Genomic DNA, 27595 nt, shown 5'->3' with positions numbered 1-27595 from the left:
GCGGGGCCGAGCGGCTCCGGGGCTCGCAGGACGCGGAGGCTCCGGCGGGTCCGCTCGCACCGGGAGGCCGGGTAAGGAGCGGGGACCGGCGGGGAATGGGGGCGGGAGGAGGGGGTGACACCCTCCGAGGTGTCCCAGGTTTGGGCTGACAAGTGTCGGGGACAAACGGCCGGGGGGTGACAACGCCCGGAGGGATGTCCCGGTGGGAGACCTGGGAGGGACGGTGAGGAGGGGTCGGGGTGACAGGTGTGGGGGTGCCGAGGTGACAGGTCACCCTGTCAGGTGTCCCCCAGCATCTCTGAGTTCCCTTGGGGTGCCCATGTGCGTGGGGTGGGGTGATGGGGATGGGGGAATGGGGGGATATTCCCCTCGGAGGGAGCGCTGCCCCGGTCTCTCTCGACACAGCGGGCGGTCCCCGAGGTGCTGTCCCGGGCGGATTCCTCCGGGTGCTGGGCTTTGGGGACCAGGGTGTCGCCGGCATGGAGGAGCATCCCCAGGGATGGCCCTATTCTGTTTCCTGGGTTACTGCCTTCTACCTGGGATTTCTCCACCCGGGAAAAGGATCTGGTCCCCACCTGGTCTCACCGGTCGGGGCTCGGGGAACCAGCAGGGACCAACGTGAGGGAGGCCGAGCTCACGGTAGGGCAGGAGGGAGGCTGGGTTACAGCAGGGTGCGAGGTTGGGACCCTGTGGCCCCCACAGCAGAGCTGGGCTGGCCGCTACCGCCGAGCCCAGCCCGTGCCCTCCCACCGGGGCCATGTTGCTGCCCAAGCGAGCAGCCTGCGAGGAAGGAGGGGGAGTGAGAGAGGTGATGGAGACCTGTGGGCGAGGTCAGGTGTGGGTGTCCCCTCGGACACATGTTGGAGCTGGCGGCAGGGGACTGACCACTTATCTGTGCCACCCTGGCTCCACCGTGCTGGCAGGGGTTAACACCGGACTGTTCCACTCCGATGGTTCAGGCAGCGAAGGGAGGAGGAGGAGGAGGAGAAGGAGGGGAAGGAGGAGGAGGAGGACGACAAGGAGGAGGGGGAGGAGGACGAGGAAGATGTCACCCGTCGATCTGTCATTTCTCTTTTCCAGCCAGCATGGGGGACGCTGCTAGCACCAAGCTGGGCCGGTGGTGAGACAGGAGGGATACGGAGGAAGAGGATGGAGAGGGGGGGGCGAAGGTGAAGGCAGCCCCCCCCTCCCAAAATATCCCCTAGTCTATCGAGCCATCGCCATGGCGACGAATTTTAACGACATCATCAAGCAGGGCTATGTGAGGATGAAGAGCAAGAAGCTGGGGGTGAGTGGGGATCTTGATCTTGGGGAATGGGGAGATGTGGGGGGGAACACCCATGGATTTTGGGTGCTGGTTTCCCAATGAGGTAATGTGGACAGGTCCCTCTTGCCGAGTCCTGTGCCCCCGTTTTGGGGTTGAATAAACAGCCTTTTAGGGGCTGTGGGGGCAGAGGAGAGGGGGATGGCAGGGACGGGCCACTTGTTGGTACCCAAATCACCCAGCAGCCCAGGGGTCCAGCTCCTGCACCGGCCGAATCCTGTACCGAGTAACACCCGTTCACCTGTCCCAGGTCACCCAGGGTGTGGGGAATGTCTGTGAGCCTTCCCTTCCCCCCGTGCCTCAGTTTCCCTGCACACAGTTTCGCATCGAGGATGCCCCACTCCGGGAGGGGTTGGGGCTGCTGGGTGCAAATTAGGGTGGTGTAGGAATGCAGCACCCATAGGTGGGGGGTCAGGGGTCTGGTCGCCCATCTCCGTGGTTTGGAGCCGGCAGCAACGAGCATGCTGGGTAATTTCATGCTAATTAGGGAGAACAAAGAGGGAGCGGGCTCGAGGCGGGGGGGACATGCCTGTGGACGGTGGCCCCACCACCTTCAGAGGCAGGGGATGTAGGAGAGGGGACGGGGAATGCCAGAACAGCGGTCCCCTTGGGAGCTTTGTCTGTGGTCATGAATTAAGCTCTGTAATTAGCACTGGCGGGGGATGGGGGCAGACGATGGCAGCCTATCCCTATCCCCAGCATCCCCTCCTGTCCCCAGGCCAGCAGGGTCAGCAGAACCAGGCACGGGCCCTGGGGATGGGGACAGGGGGACGCGGGGATGTGGTGGGGACGGGGACTCCCCCTTGCACCAAGCAGCCGCCGCGCTCTCTGTCCGGCAGATCTACCGGCGGTGCTGGCTGGTCTTCCGCAAATCCTCCAGCAAAGGGCCCCAGCGCCTGGAGAAATACCCGGATGAGAAGTCGGCGTGCCTGCGGGGGTGCCCCAAGGTGAGGGGGTGCGCTGGAGGGGAGCTGGGGTGCTGCCCGCTGCTTTGGGACCCGTGCCAGGACACGTCCTTCCCTGCCTAAACTCGCTGGGTGGCTGGCACCCAGAGGGGGATGCAGCTGGAGCTGGGTGCAGCGGGTGACAGGGTCTGGGTGCAGTGGGTGACAGGATCTGGGTGCAGTGGGTGACAGGGTGCAGCAAATGACAAGGTGTGGGTGCTGGAGGTGACAGGATCTGGGTGCTGCTGAGGTGACAGGATCTGGGTGCAGCGGGTGACAGGGTCTGGGTGCAGTGGGCGACAGGGTCTGGGTGCTGCAGGTGACAGGATCTGGGTGCAGCGGGTGACAGGGTCTGGGTGCAGTGGGCGACAGGGTCTGGGTGCTGCAGGTGACAGGATCTGGGTGCAGTGGGTGACAGGGTCTGGGTGCTGCAGGTGACAGGATCTGGGTGCAGCAAATGGCAGGGTCTGGGTGCTGCTGAGGTGACAGGATCTGGGTGCTGCACAGAACAGGGTCTGGGAGGGGCAGCTGGGATCTGAGTGCTGCAGGTGTCAGGGTCTGGGTGCTGCTGGAGGTGACAGGATCTGGGTGCAGTGGGTGTCAGGGTCTGGGTGCAGCCCTCGGTGACCCCCCCAACTCCTGTGCAGGTCACCGAGATCAGCAATGTCAAGTGCATCACGCGGCTGCCCAAGGAGACCAAGAGACAGGCGGTGGCCATCATTTTTACTGACGACTCCGCCCGGACCTTCACCTGCGACTCAGGTACGGGGCAGCGCCCAGGCAAACCGGGCTGAGGGTGCTGGGTGGGGCACCCGGCGTGGCCAGGGTCGCCCAGGGGCTGCCGTGGTGCCTTGCAGAGCTGGAGGCGGAGGAGTGGTACAAGACGCTGTCGGTGGAGTGCCTGGGCGCCCGCCTGAACGACATCAGCCTGGGGGAGCCCGACCTGCTGGCGCCCGGCGTGCAGTGCGAGCAGACGGGTGAGCGTGGCGGCGGGTGCTCGCCCGGGGCTCCACCTCGCTGCACCCCCCCGCAGATTATTTTATTTTCTATTTTTTTCCCCTCTCCAGACCGGTTCAACGTGTTCCTCCTCCCCTGCCCCAACCTGGACGTTTATGGCGAGTGCAAGCTGCAGATCACCCACGAAAACATCTACCTCTGGGACACACACAACCCCCGGGTGAAGCTGGTCTCCTGGCCCCTCTGCTCCCTGCGCCGCTACGGCCGCGACGCCACCCGCTTCACCTTCGAGGCTGGACGGTGAGATGTCACCCTTGCCAGGACAGGGATCACGGCTGTGTGCCTTCTCCAGCTGGGTGCTCCAGGCAGTGGCACTGCTGGCATCACCACAGAACATGCCTGAGGCTGAGGGATGGCCATGGCTTGTGCATAGCAGGTGGGGCTTGGAGCTGCTCAACACCACCAAGGGGACATAGGCACAGCTCTAACAGTATGGGAAGCTGCACCACCTGCCATCTGGGGTGGGTTTTATTTGTCATCCCTTGGCTTGAAGACCTTGGTGACATCCCGTGCCCTGTTCCCACAGGATGTGTGATGCAGGAGAAGGTCTCTACACCTTCCAGACGCAGGAGGGTGAGCAGATCTACCAGCGCGTGCACAGCGCCACATTGGCCATAGCTGAGCAGCACAAGAGGGTCCTGCTGGAGATGGAGAAAAATGTCAGGGTGAGCTCCAGCCCATGCTGAGGGGGGACACAGCTGGGGAAGACTCTGGGGCCCCTGTGTCACCTTCCTCCCCACCATCCACTGCAGCTGCTGAACAAGGGCACTGAGCACTTCTCCTACCCCTGCACGCCCACGACCATGCTGCCCCGCAGCGCCTACTGGCACCACATCACTGGCTCCCAGAACATGGCCGAGTCCTCCAGCTACGCTGGTGAGTGTCCCCACCCCACCATGAGGAGATGCTGCTCCTCCAGCCCCCAGAGCTTTCCCCACCAGGTGAGCCCACCCTCTGTTTTGTCCCCAGGGGAGGTGTATGCAGGCGCCCAGGCCAGCTCAGACACCGACCTCCTCAACAGGTTCATCTTGCTGAAGCCAAAGTCCTCCAAAAGTGACAAGCCTGAAAGCAGGGAGCCTACATCGTCCCCGTGAGCTGGTGTGGGGGGACTGTGGCAGGGGTCCCCTTTTTCTTCTCCAAAGGGTGGCAAGGACACAGGCAGTCACCCCTCAGAACCTCCAGGACACCAAGCTGGGGCACTTCGGTGCCAAGACCTTAGGAAGCAGGCACTGCTCACATCCTGGTCTGGCATTAGTGGAGGCGATGGCTGGCTCAGCCTCAACTGACTTCAAATATATATTGAATATCCGTATTGTAAGAGATATTTCCTTCTCACATGAATGCAAATGTGGTGGCTGCTGAAGAGCCCTTGGGCGGATGCCCAGAGGTTTTTGACTCTTGGGAATCCAACTGGGAGGTGAAGAGAGGTTGGGGGGGTCAAGAAATTCAGAGTTTTCTGCATGGCAGGAAGGCTGGAGCATCACTCTGCCACGGCCATGGAGCAGCGTTGGAGGATACAGCTGTGCCAGGCTGTGGTGCAGGGTCCCACCCCTCCATGAAGAGCAGGGTGCTCCTGAGGACACCCTGCCATCCCTGAGCTGATTTTTGCACTTCAAGCTATTTAAATGCTCGCTGTAGAATTGAGATGTCTCAGGAGAAACTGGTTTTCCTTCCAGGGGAATTGGTTGGGGTGAGTGGCCGCATAGAGCCGAGCTCCCCGGCCTCTCCCACCCCAACACCCCTCAGTCCTCCCACAGCTGTGTCCCCCTGCCATGCCCCTGGTTTTTCTGCTGGTGGGAAACCATGGGACTGGTTTTGGCCAGTAGCATCTGTCTCTTAAGGGGCAGCATTGTGGATATGAGAAGCCCCAGGGCAGAGAAACCCACGCTGATGGGGAGAGAGCCACATTCCTCTGTGCATTCCCATAGCCCTCACTTCCCCCTCACCCACTGGGGGTGGAACTGGGCTTTATGTGCTGAACTTAAAAGCAATTGATTTTTTCTAGTTCTCCTATTTATTGACCTCCTTTAGAAGGGCTATCTTTTTATTGCCGTGCAAACCTTGGTGTTTCTTTGGAGTCTTTTTTCTGTCTGGGTTGGATGCTTGGTGGTTTTATTTCTGCCCTTTAAAGCTCCAGGTCCATGTGTTGGGCACAGGGAGTGTCGTGATGTGGGAATCTGTGGTCTGTAAATACTGTGTTTCAGGGTGGTGTAGCTTGTGGCTGAGGGGACATGGGGACAGAGAAAGGTTGCTCCTGGCAGCATGGCAGGGCAGAGGGGCTCTGGATCCTAGCACTGCCCAGCAGTGTGTCCTCCCTGGGGCGAGAGGTGAAACTTGCTCTCTTTTCCTGGCTACACACCTCATCTGGAAAAGATTTAACATTTGTTACCAAAAATGATTGGGTTTTCTGTTTTTTAAGGAGTTGCTCAATGAATAAACAACCCTTATCCACATCCACCCTTCCTGTTTGTCTGTTCCATCCAAGCGCGCTCGGGAAGCGCAAGTGGGAGTAGTGCCTGCCAGAGAGAAAAATGCTGATGGGGGGAGATTTCCTGAGGTTCCTGGCAGCACACTTGGCTCAGGGCTTTGTTCTGCCTCCAGCTATGGCCAGGACATTTCAAGTGAAGCCCTAAAACTGCTGGGATAGGAAGAAGGGTGGAGCAAGTTGTCACTCTCCATCAAACAACCCTGAATGGAACAGGATGCCAGCACCTCACTGTCACCCTCACCTCCAGCTGCCCGTGGCTCCAGGAATGTGGCAGGCCAGTGGTGGCTCCAAGTCCCCAGGTGAAGGAGTTTCAAGGCAAACCATCTCCCAGCTCTCCCAGAGCTGTGCCAGGTAAGCTATCCATGCCATGACTGCCTGGCAGCACTGGCCTCAAGGTCAGACAGCCATGCCAGCCAGCACAGTGATCCCTCCAGGGACAGGGATATGGGGAGCCATGCTGCAGCCAGCTCTGCCATGGCAAGGAAATGGAAGCAGCAGCCTGGCTGCAGCAGCTTTTGCCTGGAGGGGAAGGCAATGCTGACATGAGCTGCTCTCTCCAGCTCAGTGTGACCCTAGCACCACGCCCTGAACCATCCCCACCCACAGCAGGATGAGCACAGGGGCACACAGGCCTTCCCCTCCCTCCCAGCCCCCATGGCACAGGAGCTGTGGGTCTCTCCAGGAAAGTCTCACCAAGACACTCATCCTAAGTCATGCTGGGCAGTGATGGAGGGGAAGAGGAGGGGTGACAAAGGCCATTGCTTTTAGCCACTGCCAGGGGGGTCAGGGCATGGGACCTGCACCAGACTCCACCCCAGCACACACTGGGGGCTGTGGGCACAAAGAAAAGTATCTGCCAGGGGCCATTGCTGACAGACCATGTGCCACCCAGCTCCTCAGAAAGGGTTATACAGCACAGGGGTGGAGTCTGTTCCAGAGGATTCTGTAAGTACAGCTTTGCCTGCCTGGCCCTGCTGGGCTCCCCTGCAGTGCTGCCTTCTGCAGCATCTCGCCCACCCTGGCCTCAAACATCTGCTTTAAACACAGCACTGGATCAATGAACCACGGGCTGCCTGCAGGAGGGGTGCTGCTCTCCTCAGGAGATAATGTCACAAGCAGCAATCAGCATCAGCGAGCAATGCTCCCTCCAAAGCAGATCTCATTAAGTTAATGTCTATTGGAGAGAAGTAAATGATGTGACATCTCCTCCAGCAGCCTCGGATGAGCTTTCAGGGATGACAGAAAAATTTGGGGGTAAGGCTTTATTCAGCACAGTAAAGAATGGACATGTAAATAATAGGGTTGTGTAACAAAGGTACATGCTTCCCAATCCCAAACACCACATGGCCAAAATCCAACTCCAGGATCACCTGGAGACAAAGCCTGTCCTAGCTAAAATGCTCACTGACTGATTCCCTTCCTGTTTTACCCTACACATCACAATGGCTTTTCCTGGGAAGAAGGGCCAGGGAAAAGGTGTCACCAACCAAGTGCTGGGCCAGGAGAGGTGGAGGGAGATGATGGGGAGGTAAAACCCTCTCCCCAGACCTCATCCAGGCATCACTCACAGCTCACAGCACTCTCTGGCAAGGGCCACCTCAGTTGATAGTGAGGACATCGCTCTGGATCTCGTGGCTCAGCTGTGTCTGGAGATCACTCAGTTTCTTCTTGAGGCCGGACAGGGCAGACAGGACGATGGTCTCAGGGCGCAGAGAGCCGCAGGACTCCACGTTGTAATAAAACCTGAGTTACAAGGCAGGGGGTTAAGTCACCATCACCTCTGCAAGGAGGTGCAAACCCATCATTCTAGTCCATCCACACCCACAGCAGGAGCTCTGCCTGGAATCCCAACCACCATCATTCACCACCCAAGCAGGCAATAGCCAGTGCTGCCCCTCTACAACCATCACACCAACACTCACAACTCCATGGGCTGCAAGAGCACTTCTGAGACTGATTTCTGTTCAGCACTGTGACCTGTGAGCCAGCAGCCCCAAGCTAGGGACTAAGGCTGGTGAGGCACTTTTGCAGTGCAAGTAACACCAGCAATCAGAGCGTGAGACACACAGGTGAATGAACACCTTAAGCCAGGGTATTTCCCCTGCAGGCCTCACACCTCACTGAGTGTGCACTGCTCTACCTGGCAACATGAATTCAGAACTGTCTAGTATCCCCCAGAGGGGAAAACCTGCCACATCTGGGTACATCACCACTTAACGCCAACTCCTGCCCTGCTTTTCAGGGAATGTCAGCTCCCTGGGCTGGCAATTTCAGCACAGTGTAGACACTCTTCTATTAATGACAGCCCATGAGATGCATCCAGCCAGTCACCCCATCTTCCAGCTGCAGCACTGCATTCAGCTCCCTACCTCTCTGGCTTCCCATTGGGGTCATAGGGAGCCTGAGCATCCTCATCGTCGATCTCTGAGTACTCACTCTTGGGCCTGGAATCAGAGAGCAGGAGAGGTTACACAGAGCCTCTGCTCCAGCCTGGCCCCACAGAGCCCAGGCAATCAAGGAGCAAGCACTGGGACTCACATCCAGCACACAACAGGGTGGTTATGAAACATCAAGCCCCAGAAATAAGCTCAGTTGCACATTGTGTTTTCTGGCTCCTCATTAATGCCACAGTCATCCAGCAGCACTGCAAGGGATGAGCCCTGCTCTGCCCAAACTCAGCAGGCCCTGTACTGTGGCTTCATACACCTACACTGGTACAATCTGGCAGGTGCTTACAGTGAAGGGATCCTGATTCCTGAAGGGACTGTGTTTATGGAGCCTGGATGCTTTTATGGAGTAAAGAACCTTGGGTTATCTTTTTTTTCTACTTCTCACTGGGCCAGGAAAGCACTGGAGTACTGCAGCACTCAGGTCTGTGAGGCACAGTTGGTTTGGACCCAGCAGGAAAAAAAATTCCTGTACAACAGACACCAGCTGCATCAGTGAGCTCCATCCTGGTGTCCTGCACCTCCACTCCTCTCCCCAAATCACTGCAATACCTGTGCATCAGTTAGGCAAACACATCTTTCTACTTGCTGCATCCCTTGGCTTATAGTGCACCACACCGGAGAGACTGTGTGGAACCACTTAATCCACCTAAGAAAACCCAAAGCCTTGAGCTGTCTGAGAAGCCAGCACAGAAAATCCTGTACCCACCAAGGTCTCCTGCTGGCCTTCCTCTGCCCCAGCAATGCCCAGAAACACTGATCCCAGCACCCTGTAATCAGCTGCCTGAAATAAAACTGTATTTCTCAAACAAACCCTCTGCCTGTACAAACCACTTAGAGATGAAGTGTTAATGGAGGTGGGATTTCTTGTTACTTGCAGAATCACCCATAACCAAAACAGTGCAGAGGTTTCCATGACCCTGACAGCTGTTTGGAGAGTCCAGCTGCATGCCAGTGCTCTGCCAACAGCCTCAAAAAGTAACTAGCATGAAAAATGAAACCAAAAATCATAGCTAGCCTTGGACAGTAGAAGCCTTTGGCTCTGTATTGTCTTCAGAGGGAGTCAGATGAACTTGAAAAGACAGACATATTGTCAAGAACTGGCAGCTCCAATACCAATCCTCTTTTGGAATTTTTCCAACTTTTACATATATTTTGCGAAACATTTCTCAAAAACTCTTTCCTGGTGTCCTGGTTGTATGCCACATCAGGTTTCTGAGCCTGCTACTGATCAATGTCTACAGCAGCACATCCACTACCCTGCCCAGCCCCTGCTCTCAGCCTGCCCTGCCTAAAGCATCTGGTTCCTCACTGTGCTGCAGACTCCAGCGTGCTCAGTGACAGGATGTCTGCAAGGTGATCACTGGGGTACAGAGCCAGGAGCAGCTCAAGTACCTATCCATGAAAAGTGATGCTGGATAAAGTCCTCACCCAGGCCAAAGCAGGGCCTTTCCAAAAGTAAAATGATGTCACTTTTGGATAAGAAGCTGTATGATGTATGTATCCTATTTCAGAGGAGAGAAAAGGGCCAGAGAGGGAAACCCTGCCAGAGCTCAGGCTCCAGGAGTGAGGACATGTATGGATTAAATCACAGCCATACTGGGCTTCCTCAAGCCAGGCTGAAAAATCAGTCTTGCAACCCAACCTTCCACTCTTTCCTCTCATAGCAACTTCTTTCATCTCACATTGACCTGTTCCTTCCTCAGACCTTACTCTGACCTACAAAACACTTGCAGAAGGAAGAAAAAAAACAGCAACAAGTGGTGAAAAAGGGCATGAAAGTGAGGCAAACTAGCAATGACAGTACATGAGGGAGGACAAAAGATGACCACAAACCAATCCACCCTGTGTGCAGCTGCAAACAAATGACTGGCCTTTCTACTCAACCACAGGAGCAGAGTCTGCACAAGGGGATGTGGCAGGCACGCTCCCCATCCCTTACTGACACAAATTATCCCCAGGGTTGAAGTGCTGCCTGCTGGAAAACCTTTCCCAGTCCCTGCAGACAGCCAGCAGGACATACCACTCCTCAGGTTTGGGGTACACCGTGTGCCTCAGCGCGTTGTCGGGGTCGTACTCGAAGGCCACGCCGGCCGTGGGGTTCCACTTGGCGTGCTCCTTGCCAAAGCCCTTCTTGGCATAGGCTCGCAGCCGCAGCTCCTGCCCCTTCCGCAGCTTCACTATCAGGATGTCTGCAAAAGCACATGTTTGAGAAGGCTGCAGAGGAGAAATGGGTGTGTGGGATCACACTGCAGCAAAGGCAGAGTTTTGGTGCCCAGGAAGATGTCACAGGGTTTGCTTGGATTGTTAGAGAGGCTCAGCTGTGTCCTCAGAGCAGCTAAGGAAAAAGGAGATGCACAGGCCCCAAGGAACAGCCAACAACACAACATTTCACCTCCTTGCTGTCTCTAAGCTCTCACAAGGAGAGACAGAAGCACCCTCTGACAAGGACTTCAGTTCTGGGACAATCTGAGTGGCATTAAGACAAAATGCTACCCCACCAGCTGCTCAGAAGTATCATATTTACAGCTGCCTTAGGGTTGCACAGCTAGCAAAGGAAGAATGAGTTCAAAGAACCTGAGAGAAAAGTTAATTTTCTCCAACAGTTCTTATTCCCAGTGACCCACCACTCACCATCCTGCTCCACATAGTCATTGGGGTCGTTGTCTCTGCTCCGAGATGTCACCTGCAACAGCCAAACAAAGCCCAGCAAATTAGGGACAAGATCAGCTTGGACGAGTGCTCCAGCACAGCACATCTGCTTCGTTCCCCAAGTCACTCCCATAGCTGCTATAGCTGACATACAGCACTCAGAGCACCTCAGCCAAAGGCAAGCAACAGACAGCAGGCTCCAGCTGGGCTTTACCCAGGCACAGACTGTCACCAGGCAGCAGGAGCAGCCCAGCTTGTGGTGACATCTGGATCCACCTCAACAGTGCACTAGAATATTCTCTGTAAGTCACTTTGCCTCTGTCCCACTTTGTCACCACCACCCCCCCAAGACAATTGCACAGGAGCTGTTTGGCAGCACTGCCCTCACCCAGGCTGCTCACACTCTGCCATGCTGAGAGCTGAGAACAAGCAAGCCAGAGGCCACAGGGCAGCCAAGGAGTTTGGGATGAGGGGTGCAGGATGAGGCCAAACTGCTTTGCACCCCATCAGACAGCAAGTGAAGGACAGTGTGGCAGAGAGGAGGGGCCTGGCACACACGCTGCTTCTGCAGACATTCCTGCTTTGCTCTCCCTCTAAGGTTTAAGTGGAGCTTTAGGAAACGTGAAACGAGCTCAGAGTGTCTACACCCCGTGTGTCTGCCACCCTGCCTCAGCAGGAATGCAGAGCAGGATGCACTGACCGGGATGACGCGGGGGTTGTTGGAGATGAGGTCGCGGGATGTCACGTGCCGAGTCTGGTCTTCGTTGCAGCGAACGTCCAGCGTGAACTCCACGGAGCACTCGGGGCAGAACTCATCACACGTGCAGTCCTGACACACATGGGCTCTTTATGTAAGAAACTGCCACAGCTTCCCATCAGATCAAACACCCACCACCCTCTAAACGATTCACCACAGCATTTTGCTTGACTCACTCTGGAATATTGCATCTTATCCACAATGTCGTCGCTGGTGAGCGGGATGAGACCTGTGAGAAGCACGAAACCAGAGGAATGTCTCAGTGAGACCACAAGAGCCCCTGCCCTCCTGCCAAGATAGGCAGAGGAACAACACTTGACAAAGGTGCTTCAGCATCTCTGGAGTGATTTTTCTCACAACATACCACCTTCTTCCCCCACTGCAGCACTCACCCAGCCTGTGTGCAATGAATTCATCGTGGAGCACGGAGGAGTTGGCATCTATCTGGACCCAGTCAATGGCTGCAGAGAACAGAAAATAACAAACTGAGAAATACTCATATGGGGAAAAGCCAGCCTGAGAGGGCACAGAAAACATTACAGAGACTGCAGAGACACACTGAGGCAGCATCTGCAGGTTACAACACTGGCTGAACACGGGTAAGGAGAACCAAATGCAGAGGGGAGGTGCGGGAGAACACGGAGGGCAACCCAAGGGACTGCGACCACAGGGAAGGCCTCACCTATGATGGGGACTTCTGCGATGAACACTCTTCGAATGGAATTGGCCACCCTGACGAAGGGAAACACCCGTGTTTAGAAATGAGAGCGTGAGGCTGCGGGGCTTTGCCTCAGAGACCCCGCTCGGCCGCACCGGCGGCGCCCGCGGGGAGCCCGGCCCCATTGAGCCGCCCCCGGAACCGCTTCACCCCGGGCCCGCCCGCTCCGCCCCGGCCCCGCGGCGCTGCTCACGCCAGGTCCGTGTTCTCGATGATGAACTTGACGTTCTCGTCCGTCAGCTCGGTGATGCGCACGGTGGGCTGGTTGGCGTACGGCATGGCCGCTCCGCCCCGCTCCCGCCGCCCGCCCGCTCCGCGCCCGCCCCGCTCCCCCCGGCCCCGGTGCGCCCGCAAAAAGAGTCCGGGCCAGGCTGAGAACGAGTTTATTGGTGCCGGGGAAGGGCCGGGCACGGCCCATCCGCTGCTCGCCGCCGCTGCCGCCTCACCGGCGCTGGTTCAGCCCCGCCAGGTTCTTGATCTGTGGGCACAGGGAGAACGGGGTTTAGTGCCCGTGTCCCGGGCGGCCGCCAGTGCCCAGGGGAGACAGCAGAGATGCGGGGACGAAAGGCTTCTCTGTGCTCTGGGGATGGGCAAGAACCAAACCGGAGCCACCTCCGGCCACCCCTCTGACTGGAACCTGCTTTCCCGGCCAGCAGGTTTCAGCTTGGGTTTATTTCTGCGGCCACACAGGCCTCGACAGTGAATTTATGCTTTTGGGGCATTATGCTTGCTCATCCATTCTGCAGAGACCTGCAGAACTCAGCACTCCTGTAAAGGAGCTCACCTCGGGACTCCCTGGATGGGGGAGTGTGCTCCTCTAACAGTTCTGTATTGGGATGATTCTGCCCTAAAGCCATCTGATCACAACCCACTTCCCTTCAGAATCCATGGAGGTCCTTCTGCTTATCTGTGCAGTGAATCTGCTGCAGAGACAGACTAAACATTGGTCATGGAAGATATCCTGGACCCAAGAGCATCATGTAGATGTAAAACAGAGCCCAGGATTTCTCTAGTGGAGGATCCTTTTAGCATATGCAGGTATGAGAGAGCAGAGGCCAAGAGACACTAAATGCCACCACAGCTGCTGGGGGAAGGAGGTGGGAGAAATGATAGAGAAGTGCTTCATCAGTAAAAATAATGTCTAATTTATGTTCCAGCCTGTTGTCTGGTCCTGATACAAGGTAAATGTATTTCTGGTAACAAGGAAATCACTTTGTTGCTAGATGCATTGGGGGGTTGTCCAGAATTAGAATGACAGCAAGGCCCTGAAACCCTTCAAAAGTCACTCCTGGGTACCTGAAGGGTTATTTCGTATCCCAGAGGAGAGCTGTTCCCTCTGCGCCCACAGAAAGCAGACCAGGATGTTACCAAGAAGTGAATGAATTCTTGGAAGGACACTTAGGTCACATGAAAGCTTGAGGAAATCACCCTGCTGTGGCTCAGGGACAGGTGCCACCTCCCAAGTATCCATGGAGCCACTGCCCCTCTGTCAAGATTTCCAGCATAGGGCCTGGCACAGGGAGAGATCTTGTGACAAGCAATGGAGAACAGTTGTATTTATTCTCATCGCCTCTCTCTCGTCCCTAAAGCTTACCCTGCAGCTTCAGACTTAATTTCCTTACGCTCTATTCAAGTTCTTTCACCACAAAACAGTGAACTAACCTCAAGCTACCAAGGAAACCACCCTTAAATAAATCTAAGTTATGAAAGACAATAGTTTTTCCATGTTGTCCTTTAGATTTGTGAGGAAAATACAAGAAGCAATTCTGCTCTCACAGCCCTGCTGGTTTCAGCATTACTTACAGTAACTGCAGCTCCCATCAGGCCCTGGACAACAGCTTCTCCAGTGGATTGTACCTGGGAGACACAGGGAGAACATGACATTTTGCTTCCTGCATTGCACTCGTGGCCCCCCAAACACAGAGAGGGAACGCACAACAAACATGTATTTGCTACAGAGACAGCACTGCAGGCGAGTGACAGCCACAGACAGGGCACATGGAATGTGGTTAGGATGTCTCCTAACCACTGGGACAGTCTGACAAACAAGGCACCTACATCTCAGTTTACTAAAAAACACACAATCATTTCTTGATTTTGAACTGACAGCAACAAGGGGGTCTCTCAACAGATGTGGGATCTGCATGATGGAAAAGCCAGGTGTGCCTGCATATATCCTTGGGGAGAAGGGATTTGCTGCATGCACACCTGTCCCTGAGGTTACCTGGCTGGCTGTGTTGCTCATGGTCATGGCATCAGCCACTCTGTTTCGCAGGAAGCGCCAAGTGTCCTCGAAGCCAGGGGACGAGTCCTGCATCATCACCAGTTCAGTGGTGTTGTAGATGCCAGTGAGCACAGCCCGGCGAGTGTACCAGTTAAACTGCAGGGGCACAGAGCACAGAGAAAGCTGTGACCTGAATGCACATCGAGAGTGCAGCTACCAGTGAAGAGCAAGGGAAAATCCCACATCCACAGCAACTTCCTTCTCATAAAGAGGAATTTGCCGTTTGCAGCTGGATCTCTGCCTGAGACAAAACTCTTTCTGTTCTCTTCCTGCTCCTAAAAACCCACCTGAAGGGGTCTCTGAGGCATGAGGATATCCTGCCTGGCTCCTGGTGCTGGAAAGAGGGATCTGCTGTGAATGACTTTAAACCCCATTACTGGGAGAGAGGGAGCAGGCTCAGCATCCCAGCCTTCCCAGAAAACTCATGGAACCAATCAGGAGGTGCAAACAAAACACCAACTTTAGAACCTCTCCTAACCCCTGCATCAGTGAGCTCAGTGCAGACACTGGCTCCAACATGTTGATTTGACTTGCATAACACGTAAGGGACTTTCAGTTCCTGAAGCAATTGTGTTCTTTCAGTTGTCATCTGGTTTATTCCTTTAATTTTTCTGCTGTCTTATTTATTTTTCACTGCAGTAGCTTCTCTTTTATACACAGATAAAAGCAGCTTATTAAAGTAGTTTGTTAAAATGGTTCATTTAGCTTTTTCCATCTCTCTCTACATCTATAAGAATTAAAGTAATTTATTAATTGCTATAATTAAGGTTATAATTTTCTTTTATTTCCTGCCAGAAAGATGAAAGCTTTAATAAGCTCCTGGTATTTTTAGGTAGGTTCTTTAAAGGTTTTCAAGTCAAGTCTGTAAATGCCACTGCTGGTAGAAGAGAGCTGTTTGACAGACCCACTGCTCACTCACTGAAAACTGGATCAACTTCTTAGTCTCAAAATCTCAACAACTTTGTCTGTGTCTTCAAAAAAGAAAAGAGAAGAGCACTTAAGAGCCTAGGAATGTAGGTCCTTTTAATTGACACTAATTCCATTGGCAGTAATTTGCACTTAGTCTCAGTGGCTCTTAAGTCCCTTTAGGAATCAGACTGTAGTTCATAAGGACCCTTGGGTGCCTCTGAAATGCCTTCTTCACTCAACAAAGGGGCTGTCTGCAGAGGGACTCAGCCCCACTCCATCTTGAACCCATGATTTTGCCAGAGTGCTGAGGAGTAGAACCAGCTCATCCCCAGAGCACAAGGACTCACATCTGTGGACTGGTCCCCAGCATAGTGCCAGATATCATCGATCATGCTGGTGAGGAGGTTGAGGCTGGAAGGGATGTTACGTGGGAGTAACAGGACACTCAGGGCCTGCAAAGGAAACACACACAGAAATGGGAGCTGAAGAGAGAAGGATGCAACACTAAAGGAGACCAACAGTGCTCTGCCCTGTTATCTTTTCCCTGTTGCTGCTGACCTGCCTCCAGCTCCCAGTGACAAGTCCTCCCAGCTCTCTGCAATCTCTACAAGCAGCAGGATGTGCAGGGAACACACAGTGTGGCTCGTAAGTTCAGGCCTCAGCCTGTACTGGAGCTGAAAGATCCCTGCTCAGTTCCAACACCCCTCTGTTGTCTCTCCTGAGCTGCCTCTCTGGCATGGAAACATCAGAGGCTGAGCTGACTCACACTGTGCTGTGCCCCTGTGGGCAGGGAGTCACATCTCTCATTTCTCTGAATTTGACTTTGAACTCAGAGTGGCAACCAAGGGCAGAACAGCGCCAGCCATAATGGCCCTACTGGGATCCTGAAGCCTTTGAACGTAATCACACAGTGCCAGGAGAGACACAAACCACCCACATCCTTCACAAGGCCAATTATGCTAATCTGAAAGAAGAACATGAAGCCTGTACTCTCTCTCTGTGCATGGGCTGCAGGATTCAGCTGCCCAGAGGCCACCAGAGGTTCTGGACAGAGGCTGACCTCGCAGCAATCTTTGCAGCCCAAGATTAGGAACTCTTTGCTTGTCACTGTAGCCACAATTCAATTCCCTTCCCACTGTGGGAAGAATGGCTTGAGAGTTAAATCTGAATTTAGAAGCATGGAGCCCTCTCAGTTCACAGCTCTACCCTCAGGGGTTTGTCAGTCACTTGAAGGACAGTTCCCTGCAGCAAAGCAGTTCTGCATTTCCAGGTGTGAGGTGATCCCAGTGCAGCCACAACAATGCTGCACAGAGCCTGACTTGCAGTGACACTGCAAATAGGACTGAGCACAGACACAGATAATCCCCTGGGGATGCCAGATGGGTGGAGTGAACAACAGAGAGCTTTGCCTTTCCAGAACTGCGAGAAATAGTTGCTCTAAGGTCACCTATAACTGCCTCCTTCCAAGGCTGCTCTCCTCTTGAAGGCTACTAATCATTTGAAACCAGTCAGGGTTTAATTTACAACCTTGAACTAATCTGGTGGAGAGACTATGAGGAAAGATACAGGGTGTTTAAAATACACACACACAAAAGAGACACAGTTGATATTACTTTTATACCTGGGGCCATTTCTCAATATATGGAATCAGCATCCTCAGTCTGGCTTCCACAGCATCTCTCAGAAATTCATCTACAGGCTTCTTCCTGAGTAAGGAAAAAAACTTAGGAAGAATATCCAAGTTAAATTCAGTTCTGATTGATCTTGAAAGATCAATCTCCTTCTGGCTGAGCAATAAATAAGCAAAGTATTATATATCCTTTATGGCTTTGGTCCTAGTCTGTGTCTGGGAAGATGGTTTTATTTGGGTAAATTATATTTTTAACTTAAAGTATCTGTGTTCCAGGTGGCCTCTCTGTCTATGCAGCTCCCAAAATCTGCAAAGGAAGACATTTGCAGTACTCACTCTGCTTCACCCAGCTGCACTTGCTTCTGCTCCTGCTCCAGCAGCCTGCACAGTTTGGAGTTGCACTCAGACACAAAGTGCAGGACCAGCTCACTGCCATCACTGTGAAACATCCCTGCTGCAGCAACAGAGAGGCCCAGGGTCTGTGGGGAAGAAGAGAGAAGCATAGATCAGGTCAGACACTGCTAAGCAGAATCTAGCTAGAAAAAAGTTGTATTTATTTTGTGAAAGACATGATGTGAATTTAAACAAAGCAACGCTGCATTAAAAAGCATTTCCTAAACATGTTCTTCTCTCTTTAGGATCCACTGCTCCACATTGTGCCTTAGCCTAACTCTGAAGGGGTTATCCTGTAGCAGCTGGGTTTCATTCCTGCCCAGTAGCATTTGCTGACTAGGGTGCATCGCCCAAGAGTATGTGGGGGAAGCATGCAGGCCTGGCTGTCTCTGCACTTCAGCTCCATCCAGTTTTCAACTGGTTTGTTGCTTCTCTCCCCACATACCTTGGCTCCCTCTGCAATGGCCTCTGCAGTCCAGCCATGCTCAGGCACAAACTCCAGCGCCGCTGTGAGGATTCGATGCTGCAGCTGCTCCTCGCTCTCATAGTCCTCAGACTCCTGGCCGCCCTGGCCAGTGTAACTATGAGAAGGTATTGTTACAGTGAGGGGAATGTCACCACCAAACACCAGAGCCCTGGCTCTGCCACTCACTCGCTGACATCAGGTACATTTTGAGACCTGCTTAGTGTAAATCTGGCCTCCTCCAGTAAACTCCTTCCCTGTCCAGCAAAATGATTCTTAGTGAGCCTTTGCTGTGAGAGAAGAGAAAAATAAGGGAAGGAGGGCTCAATGATGCCTACATGGAGAGCAATGAGCCCCACATTCCCCCTTCTTTACAGAAAACTAAACTATAACCTTTTCCATCATGGGCTTTATACTGTAGGTATACAGATAACATATGGTCCCTGTTTTTTCAGATTTACACAAAAATCCAGAAGCAAAGACTCGCACTTTGCAGATGAGAGAGTTTCCCTCTTGAAAGCAAGTCCCATACTGTCTCCATGGTGGAATTTGCACTGTCACAGCAAACCACCTCTCCAGCTGCTGCACTCTGGGGCTCCTTAACTGTGGATCTTCTTGTCTTCAAGTTTCAGATGTGAGATTCAGGAAAGCAAAAGCCTTCCAATCCCTCTGTCGGCAGGACAGTGCTAGAAGGAGCTGCTGAGTTACCTGGGGCGAGGGCCCTGAGGTTGCTGTTCAGGCTGGTGGCCAGCTGGAGGTGAATCAAAGCGCTGCTGAGAGGAAGATGACAATGGCTCATTCCTGTGCTCGTCAGAGGCTCTCAGCGTGGCCGAGGCATGGAGGGCACGGAGGGGTGGGCAGTGCTGGCTTCCCTTGCTGACCACTGCAAGGAAAACCAAGAGTCAGCATCTCCTTCCAACATCAGGAAGCAAGGAAAAATAAGGTGAAGAGGGCTGTGGTGAATGCAGCTGAGAACACAAATTCATAGTGTCTTTTTTATGCTTTTGATAAGCACCACTCTTGGCTCAGCTCATGTCTATGTGAATGAAGCAAAAACGTTTTATGAGGGAAAGAACAGTGCAAAGTTTCCCAGTCTTGGACTGGAAAGCAGGCACCCAAACATGCCCTCTCCCCATTTCGGTCCCTGAGTAAGTGCTGATCTCAAAACAGGGGATATAAGGCAAGTCCGACTTGGGAGCTGAAGAGCTCTGACAGACACCACACACTGACCACTGAGGGACTGCTCAATGACACTCGGCAGGAACTTTTAATGCTGCTGGTTTTGGGGTGTAAGCTTTTTTTTTTTTAATAAAATTGGTTTCACGGCCCACGCTACTGAAGAAAACCACCCCCGAACAACCCCTCGTCCAAACCCGCCCGCTCCGGTTCCCTCACTCCCCTCGTGCCCTTCACCTCACCTTGCCCCGCCCCGCCCCGCCCCGATCGCCGGGCCGCGCGCACGGGGCCGCGCACGGGGGCGCGCTCCCCCCTCCCCTCCCCGCCCCGGGGCCCGGGCGCGCCCCCCCCGCCCCTCACCCGCGCGGCCCCGCCACAGCCGCCAGCCCGCGCGCCGCAGCGCGCCCGCCGCCGCCATCTTGGAAGCGGGCAGAGCGCGATGACGTCACGGTGACGGCGTCAGAGCGGGACGAGCGAGCGGAGCCGAGCGGGCCGGGCCGCGGGAGGTGAGCGGGGAGCGGCGCGGGACGGGGCTGGTTCTCCCTTTTTTCCCCTTAAAGATCTTTTCTGAGACCTCATCTGAAGCGTTGGGGGGGTGGGTGCTCTGTGCATGTGTAATTCCTTCACGAAATTTTCTCACGTATCCTGTCCTTGCTCTCTCTGCTCGGTGACCGAGAGGTTTATTGAGGCTGTTCGCCATGTGCTTAAAATGCGCACCTGCTGTAGGGCCCGCAGCCTTGTGCTGCGTCCGGGCCCTGGAAGCCCGAGCGTTCCGGGCCCCGGGATCCCGAGCGTTCCGGGCCCCGGGATCCCGAGCGTTCCGTGCCCCGGGATCGCGAGCGTTCCGGGCCCCGGGCTCCCGAGCGTTCCGGGCCCCGGGATCCCGAGCGTTCCGGGCCCCGGGATCCCGAGCGTTCCGGGCCCCGGGCTCCCGAGCGTTCCGGGCCCCGGGATCCCGAGCGTTCCGGGCCCCGGGCTCCCGAGCGTTCCGGGCCCCGGGCTCCCGAGCGTTCCGGGCCCCGGGATCCCGAGCGTTCCGGGCCCCGGGATCCCGAGCGTTCCGGGCCCCGGGATCCCGAGCGTTCTGGGCCCCGGATCCCGAGCGTTCTGGGCCCCGGGATCCCGAGGGTCCGGGCCCCGGAGCCGGGGCATTCCCGGCTGCTGGGAGCCGGCTGTGCTGCGTCAGGAGGCTGCAGTTCACAGCCCTGACGTGCTACAGAACCCTGGAATGGTTTGGGTTGGAAGGGACCGTCACGATCATCGCATTCCAGCACAGCAGCTTTCTAATCTGCTGAAGCGGAACCTGCGCTGTTGTTTGACCCCTTTCCTTGCCCTGTCCCTCAGGGACTGCTGAATGTGTGTGTTATGGAGATAAGGGCCCCTCCTCGCACCACCCACACGATCCTCGGCCTCCTGCCTGCATCTCAGGGAGGTGCTGTTGCTGTTGGTGCAATTTGGGATGACTGATTTTGCAAGGTCATGGCTTGCTGTTCAGAGAGGAAGGTGTGACTTCGGGTTTATCTTTCCCACCTTAGCATTGCAGCTTAGGTATCTTTCAAGATTTTCAGCCTTCTTCTTGGGAAAGTTGACTTTTTAATGGGATTAATGTGTGTTTACAAATGTTACTGTCTGCAAAACCAGCTGTGAGATGTTATAACCTGCAGTGTACATCCAAGGTGTACATTCCCTATTGGGTTGGCATTGTGGTTGTTTTAGTGTGAATTCCTACCACAGTAGCTCAGAAAAGGCACAGATTGTCCTATTCTGAACTTGTTTGCAATTTCCAGGAGAGAGGGGGAGTCTACAGCACACAGAACCAGAAGAGCTGTGGGTCAAAATCCCTCTCCATCTCACTGCAGTTAAATTTGGTACAGCATATCCATGAACTGTGCCTTAGTGACAACGTGGTGGCAGTAAGGCATTACCCAGGATGTGTGATGTAGTGATTCCTGGTAAAGACCTTGCTTAAAACTGTCTCTCCAGAAATAGGTGTGTCATCTGCAGCTAAATGAAGATACACTGGGCAACTGGTCAACAGTGCTCTCTGTTCTCTGTGGTGTCTTAAATTAGGAAGAAAACAGGTTTGTGTTGGATAAAAGAAAGAGGGGAGGTCACTGGGTTCAGTAGCTGGTGCTGCTGTGAGAACAGGTGATGATGGGCTACTATTGCCACACAAGGAATACAATCATTTAAAATATCACTGGAAACAGTTTCTCAAAACTGTCACTGCACATTCTGTTCGCTCTTCCCTCCCTGTAATTTACTCACCCAGTGCCACCAATCATAACAGTGGGAAGAGCCTCAATCTGGAATGCTGGGAATGATGAAAGTTACTTTTTACTTCTCCTGTACTGTGTACTGGGTAAGCAAACTCTGCTAGGTTGTGTTTGGAGTAGGAGAGACAAGGCAGTGTTTAATGTCAAATAGCTGTCACTGCTCAGGAAATTCAGAAATCCTGTGTTTGTCTTATTCCAATTTTTAAGGAAAGAAGGTAAGTTTTTTTGTTACTTTGTTGGTTTCTTTAAAGCATGGCTTGCAGTTTCCCAGCAAAACCACTGTGTGAACTGGAGACAAACTGAATGATGCCCTGAAGTTTAGCTCTTTCTTCATGTCCTGCTAACACTCAGCTTGTGGGAACTTGGAACTGCAGGCAGACCTCCAGAAAATTATCCCCGTTTATAAAATAACCCAACTGATTAAGTCACAGTGCACAGAGGTTTGTGCTGTGCTTGGCACTTACCCTTCCTCTCTCTCTCCTGCCTGTTCCTCCCCCAGGCAGGTTTGCTGCTGCTGAAATGGGGGAGTATGGAGTGGCTCCAGGCCAGCGCGTGGCCATCGTCTGGGACAGCTCCTCGCCGGTCGAAGCCCTGAAGGATTTGGTGGATAAAGTCCAGGCACTGGTGGGAGCTGATAATCGTGTCTCTGTGGAAAATGTTAACCAGCTGCCTCAGTGTAAGAATGAGCTTAATTTTTCACTGTTTCCTTCAAAGGGAGAGGGTTCTGCTGCTGTGAGAGCCAACACCTTCCCACTTTGGGAGTCAGCACTCAAAACATCAACAGCACCTGCTGCTGACTCTTACCCTGGGCAGTACAGCAGGGGAGGTGATGCACCCTGACTGGTGTCTTTAATAGTTACTGCTGTTGTACTCAAGCACAAGGGATGAGGGAGGTGGAGTTGGTGCATTAAGCTGTGTGTTCCATGTGTAAAATTGTACCATCTTCCTCTTTCTTTGCAGCGGCTCACAAGGAGTCCAGTTTCGACGTGATCCTCTCTGGCATGGTCCCAGGCAGTACAGCACAGCACAGTGTGGAGCTCCTGGCTGAAGTAGCTCGGATACTTAAGCCAGGAGGCCGTGTCCTCCTGAAAGAACCAGTGGTTACAGAATCAGGTGAGAGAATCTTGCTTCCCTGGCAACATAGCATTTCTCATGAGGATTAGGCTGAAATAGAAAGGACAGGAACCCCAGTCGACACTGAGGGATTTTCATTCTCCTGACACACTAACCCAAATCACAAGGTTTTTATCCTGTGCTGAAGCTGGTATCCATCAGGGATGTCTGCAGTCACTCTCCCATCAAAAATGCTGGATAGGCTTGTTCCTAAACGATCTTGAAAAGCTTCAGTGACTGCTGTTTTCTCCTCAGGGTGCAGTGTTAAGTAGTTGCAAATGTTGTGTTTCTGAGGAGCTTCTGTAGTGGTTTTAAAAACAGGTCACAGATGCTGAAGAGATTGCCCCAGAGAAATAGTTATTCAGAAAAGGTTAAAAGTTTTCAGGCTGAGTTTTAGGAGAAAAGCCAGAGCACCTGCCATGAGACAGCTGGACGAGCCATGAGAAGGTGAACACAAGATGATTTCTTAATGTAGTGTTCATTTAGGAGTCTGTGTTTTGAAAACTTCATGAGTAGTTTAATAGGTAAAAATGTTTGGGAGGGAGTTTGTTTGGGGATTGTTTTTTTTAATCTTTTTTTGGTGGGTATTGGTTGGATTGAGAAATGTTTTGGCATATATAGAACATACTTGGAGCTAAAATGGCTTTGTGACCCCACACTGTTATTCTAATGAACAGGCTACTGATGCTTTTTCTGGTTCGTTCTGCTGTTGACTAGAAAGGGCCAAATTTTGGTGCAGAAGTTTGGCTTAAGTGCTGCTTCTAAAGTTCTTGCTCTTTCAGGTTTCTCTGAGCTGTATTCTTGTTCTTGCCTCCTCCTACTCTGCTTTTGTGTCTTGCAGGAGACAATGGCAAAATCAAGACAGCAGCCAAGCTCCTCACAACTCTGACTCTCTCTGGCTTGGTGGAAGTGAAGGAGGTAGGGATGTGTTTACCATTTCCAAAATGCCCTTGGGCTGTTACCTGGGGATTTGCTGGGTGATGAGTTTTTTAGCTACCCTGGTTTGCTGTAAATGTGCATGGCACAAACTTCAGTTACTATCAAATAGGGTTTTTCTTTAGGGTTGAAAATACTGACTATCTGTTCACTGGAATGCTGGGCTTGGTCTTAAAAGAAGGGGTTCTGCATGAGGTTAACCTAAAATCTTACTTGGCAGCTGCAAAAGGAAGTGCTGACCCCGGAGGAGGCCCAGTCTGTCCGAGAACATCTGGGTTACCAAGGCAATGACCTTCTCATTATTCAGATAGAAGGCAGGAAGCCCAATTTTGAAGTGGGATCCTCAAGTCAGCTCAAACTTTCCTTTGCCAAGACACCTGGTCCTTCAGGTAAGGAGTGGTGCATGCTGAATATCTGGATTTTGTGGCTCTCTTTGTTGCATCACTTGCAACAGGGAGACAGTTCCTGAGTAGGGAGTGCTACAGTAAAAACCTATGAAGTGGGTTGAACTCTATTTGTTTGGAGTAGATGGGGCAAAGGCTGGAATAACTACTATTTCTTCTTTTGTTTTGGCTCCAGGAAAACCCTCTGTGGACCCAGCTGCTGCCAAGCTCTGGACACTGTCTGCCAATGACATGAATGATGAAGGGATGGTAAGTGGTTTTCTTTGTGAAAGAATTCTTTCCTGTTCTAAATACTTTCAGTCATGTCTCTTGGGAAGCTTTACAACTTCAGAGATAGAAAAACATCCCTAAGGCAAAATAGCTCATCTCCTTCATGGGGTCTGGAGAGCTCAGTGATGTGGTGAGGGCAGAGAGGAGACAGGGTAAGAGGGCAGAGCTGCAGCACTTTAATGCCAGGGTAGAGATAGCAGCATTTCTTTGAACATAACTCAGCAGTATCATTCCCTACTGAAAAGTCCATTTCCTGCATTTTGTCTTCCATGGTGTGTTTTCAGGATCTTTTGGACTCTGATGAGCTGTTGGATTCAGAGGATTTGAAAAAGCCAGATCCATCATCCCTCAGAGCTCCATCCTGCAAAGAAATGGGCAAAAGGAAAGCCTGCAAGAATTGGTCAGTGCTGGAATTCATGTGTCAGTGAACCTTTCAACTGCAGCATTAAACTCTTGAGAGTGGGAGGGATTTAAAAAAGATTGTAGGCAATTTGCTGTTCTTCAGAACCTAAGTCTCTTGGTTCATGTCCTTTCTTATCTTAATTATTGGAATATAAATCCAAATACAGTGAGAATTGACTTGTGAATTGCTACAAATTATCACAATGGTGTGTATTATCAACAGCCATCTTGGACGTGGCTGCAAAGCTTGTGCAGCTTGCCTAAACCCTGATTTCTCACATTCCAAAGAGAAACAGCACATGCAGCAAGTGCTTTAGTGTCATTTCCCACTCAGTTTAAACTTGAGGAGTGTTTCAACACTTGTTATATAAACCATGGTGTTGAAGAACAAAGTGAGGAGCGTGAGTCCCAGAGTCAGCTGTGTTGTGTGACAGAGTGAGGGCTGTTGCATGTGAGTAGGACTGGCACAAGTGTTGATGACTGATGACCTTTAAACAGAAAGATGCAGGTGACTTCTTTGTTTTCTACAGCACGTGTGGCCTGGCTGAAGAATTGGAACAGGAGAAGAAGAGCTCACAACCCAAATCTGCCTGTGGAAATGTAATTAGTAATTTTTGTCTTTATACTGTGGTTTGCAGTATATGATCTCTGTGTAAGAATTGTGTTCCCTAGTCACTGCTGCCTGATCTGGATCACTGCTTCCACAAGCTGCCTGTGCATTTTCTGCACAGCTTCAGCCTTCACCCTGTGCCCATGTGCTCTGTACCAGCACAGGCTGTCTGTTCTGACTCCCTGGGTGAATCAGAGTGAGCAGTGAGCCTTTCCCTCTCTACTCATAGCCTAACCAGGGATCTGGTCAGGGAGGTTTGCCTTGTGGGACCTCAGGGGACTCATTTCTGTGTGAGCCCGATGCCTGCACAGCTCTGCCATCCACACTAACCAGATGTGTTGAGAAGGGGGTAGAAGGGACACAGTCTCTGTGCTCATAGATGCTGAGGTACATAACACCTCTTGACCCAGGGAAGAGACCTGAAAGTGGCACCTGATTACAGACAGTGCTTTTCTTTCCCTTGCCAGTGCTACCTGGGGGATGCATTCCGCTGTGCCAGCTGCCCTTACCTGGGCATGCCTGCCTTCAAGCCTGGGGAGAAGATTCTCCTGCAAGAAAACCAGCTCCATGATGCCTAACAAAGATGTGTCCTGCCAAGGACTCTGCTGCTTTTCCATCACTCTGAGGTTCTTCCTGCAGTTCTCATCCTCTCAAACTCCTGCTGTCCAGCTGATACTCCATGTGGGGAGGGACCCTGCAGGCACTGACACTGCTGTGAGCTCACTGCTTGTCACCAGCCTTGGGCTGCCTGATCCTCTGGTGACAAGTCACGTATCAGACTTCATGTGACACCTTGTTTTGGCTGACCTGACCTGATCCTGGACGCTGGCTGTCACAGCGTGTCCCACCAGCAGAGGGAAGTACAGTCACGTGTCAGGTTGTCCTTGTGTGCCTCTGGCATTTCCCATGCCCATGTCCTACAGCTCTAACTAGTCCTGATTTTCCCTGGTGAATCAGCAGCTCTGGCTCAGCCTCTGGGGTGTCTGGGCTCCTGCTGTCTTTGAAATTTGAACCTGCAGCCCCTTATCATGTGAAGGTGGTCAGCAGCTCCTGTGGCAAGTCAGGAGCAGGGAGTGTACCCTTAGCAGTATGTACTCTCAGTAGTGTGCATGGGAAAGGCTGTCAGGCATGATGAATTTTCAAGTGTGCTGGGGGCCCCTACCCCCAGTGTTTTCAGCAAAATGAAGAAGGTTCAGTTGCACCAAGAACTCCTGCCTTTAAGGCTCAAAGGTGATGAAACAAGATCTGTCTTGTCTTCCCACAGCTTTCAGTCCAACATGAACTGATAACACAAGGGCAATCTGAGACTGCCACCTCTCTTGGTGGTTACCCAAGTGAGTTACCTGCAGTGTCAAATACATAAGAACATAGCAATAACTTGATTTCTAGATGATCTGTGGTGCAGCCCTCTGCTCCCTCTCCATGAGGTACTATTTATTTGTGTAGTTACTGCTAGTGAAACATCCTGCAGGTGTGGGATGAGGGTGCTGTTCACATTTTGTGCTGGGCTTGCTTCTCACCCAGGGAGGGGGAGGAGGAAAGCCCACATTCAGTGTCTCAGTGGGGACTGCTTTGTTTGGAGCTCTTGCTCAACAGGATGTGACTTCTTGTTGTGTGCTACCTGAGTGACTAAACTCATGGAGGGGGCTGGGATGAAAGGCTGTTCTGTTCCTGAAATAAAAGTGACCAATAGTAAAGCCTTTGTTTTAAGGCTGATATGAGTGGTATTCTAAGAGTGTCTTCTTCTCCTGAGTGAATTCAGTGATTTCTTAAACTGCTCAAATGTTAGGTTGCATCTAGTTCTCCATAAATTGTTCCTCTGAAAACTTGAATATGTGGTATGCACTGGATACAACAGGTGTTAATGAAATCTTGAGAAACCTCCTTTCTGATCGCTCAGATGCTGCTCTGGCAATCACACTTTCCCTGCCCCAGGCTGTCATTGGTGGGGTTGAAGCCCCTTCCTTGCAGAGCACGGCTTCCAGACCCCCCTTCACTCCTCCCCACTCCCTGTTGTCAGCAAGAACAGCTCCCAAGGAGACAGGATTTGTGTGATAAACCACCTGTCCAACCAACTTCTTGCTCCTTCCTAGTGATGTGAGAAAATGGGCAAAAGCCTCTGCACACTTACAGCCTTTGGGGGTTTTATTGCCTTTTCTCAGCCTCACTCTTTATGAGGTCCCTGATAAAGGCAGCCCTTACCCCAAACTCCACTTTCCTCTTGCCCAAACTGGGAGAACCAGCACTTTTACTTTTGTTTCCCTGCATGAGTCAGCTTTCCTTTTTATGGCCAGCAGAGCTTGGGGAGCAGCAAGGACCCACTCCATGTTCCTGGCAGGAAAACCCATCGTGGATGTTTCACCCACCTGCCTTGGGTGCACA

At 52.8% G+C, this 27595-nt stretch overlaps 4 protein-coding genes across 5 annotated transcripts; 2 read left to right on the top strand and 2 right to left on the bottom strand.

Annotated features, from left to right (window-relative positions):
- DOK4 (docking protein 4) lies at window positions 1-5738 on the top strand. The gene is made up of 9 exons (XM_033070037.2): window positions 1-71; window positions 1081-1288; window positions 2164-2271; window positions 2916-3030; window positions 3126-3245; window positions 3336-3525; window positions 3812-3950; window positions 4038-4161; window positions 4255-5738. Exons 2-9 carry the CDS (start codon window positions 1223-1225, stop codon window positions 4377-4379), a joined length of 987 nt encoding a protein of 328 aa, XP_032925928.1. The 5' UTR covers window positions 1-71; window positions 1081-1222; the 3' UTR covers window positions 4380-5738.
- Window positions 5739-7020: 1282 nt separating this feature from the next.
- On the bottom strand, window positions 7021-12693 carry POLR2C (RNA polymerase II subunit C). The gene is made up of 9 exons (XM_033069510.2): window positions 12541-12693; window positions 12312-12361; window positions 12022-12090; window positions 11806-11858; window positions 11573-11701; window positions 10855-10906; window positions 10244-10412; window positions 8143-8217; window positions 7021-7516 (listed from the first exon to the last, which is right to left on the bottom strand). Exons 1-9 carry the CDS (start codon window positions 12624-12626, stop codon window positions 7372-7374), a joined length of 828 nt encoding a protein of 275 aa, XP_032925401.1. The 5' UTR covers window positions 12627-12693; the 3' UTR covers window positions 7021-7371.
- Window positions 12694-12714: 21 nt separating this feature from the next.
- Window positions 12715-19635, bottom strand: COQ9 (coenzyme Q9). The gene is made up of 9 exons (XM_033069507.1): window positions 19563-19635; window positions 18735-18909; window positions 18009-18144; window positions 17507-17649; window positions 17162-17246; window positions 15888-15992; window positions 14572-14727; window positions 14151-14204; window positions 12715-12825 (listed from the first exon to the last, which is right to left on the bottom strand). Exons 1-9 carry the CDS (start codon window positions 19618-19620, stop codon window positions 12790-12792), a joined length of 948 nt encoding a protein of 315 aa, XP_032925398.1. The 5' UTR covers window positions 19621-19635; the 3' UTR covers window positions 12715-12789.
- CIAPIN1 (cytokine induced apoptosis inhibitor 1) lies at window positions 19621-26934 on the top strand. Of its 2 annotated transcripts, none has more exons than XM_033069508.1 (9): window positions 19621-19708; window positions 21978-22154; window positions 22439-22591; window positions 23433-23509; window positions 23748-23916; window positions 24107-24180; window positions 24486-24601; window positions 25134-25203; window positions 25681-26934. In XM_033069508.1, exons 2-9 carry the CDS (start codon window positions 21998-22000, stop codon window positions 25789-25791), a joined length of 927 nt encoding a protein of 308 aa, XP_032925399.1. In that variant the 5' UTR covers window positions 19621-19708; window positions 21978-21997; the 3' UTR covers window positions 25792-26934. The 2 variants fall into 2 exon arrangements, with proteins under 2 accessions (XP_032925399.1, XP_032925400.1); XM_033069509.1 differs by lacking the exon at window positions 19621-19708 and adding an exon at window positions 19733-19794.
- Window positions 26935-27595: the final 661 nt, after the last annotated feature.

This window comes from Catharus ustulatus, chromosome 11 (assembly GCF_009819885.2).
Source record: "Catharus ustulatus isolate bCatUst1 chromosome 11, bCatUst1.pri.v2, whole genome shotgun sequence".
NCBI lineage: Eukaryota > Metazoa > Chordata > Aves > Passeriformes > Turdidae > Catharus > Catharus ustulatus.
This window is presented reverse-complemented; position numbering and strand designations above follow the sequence as displayed.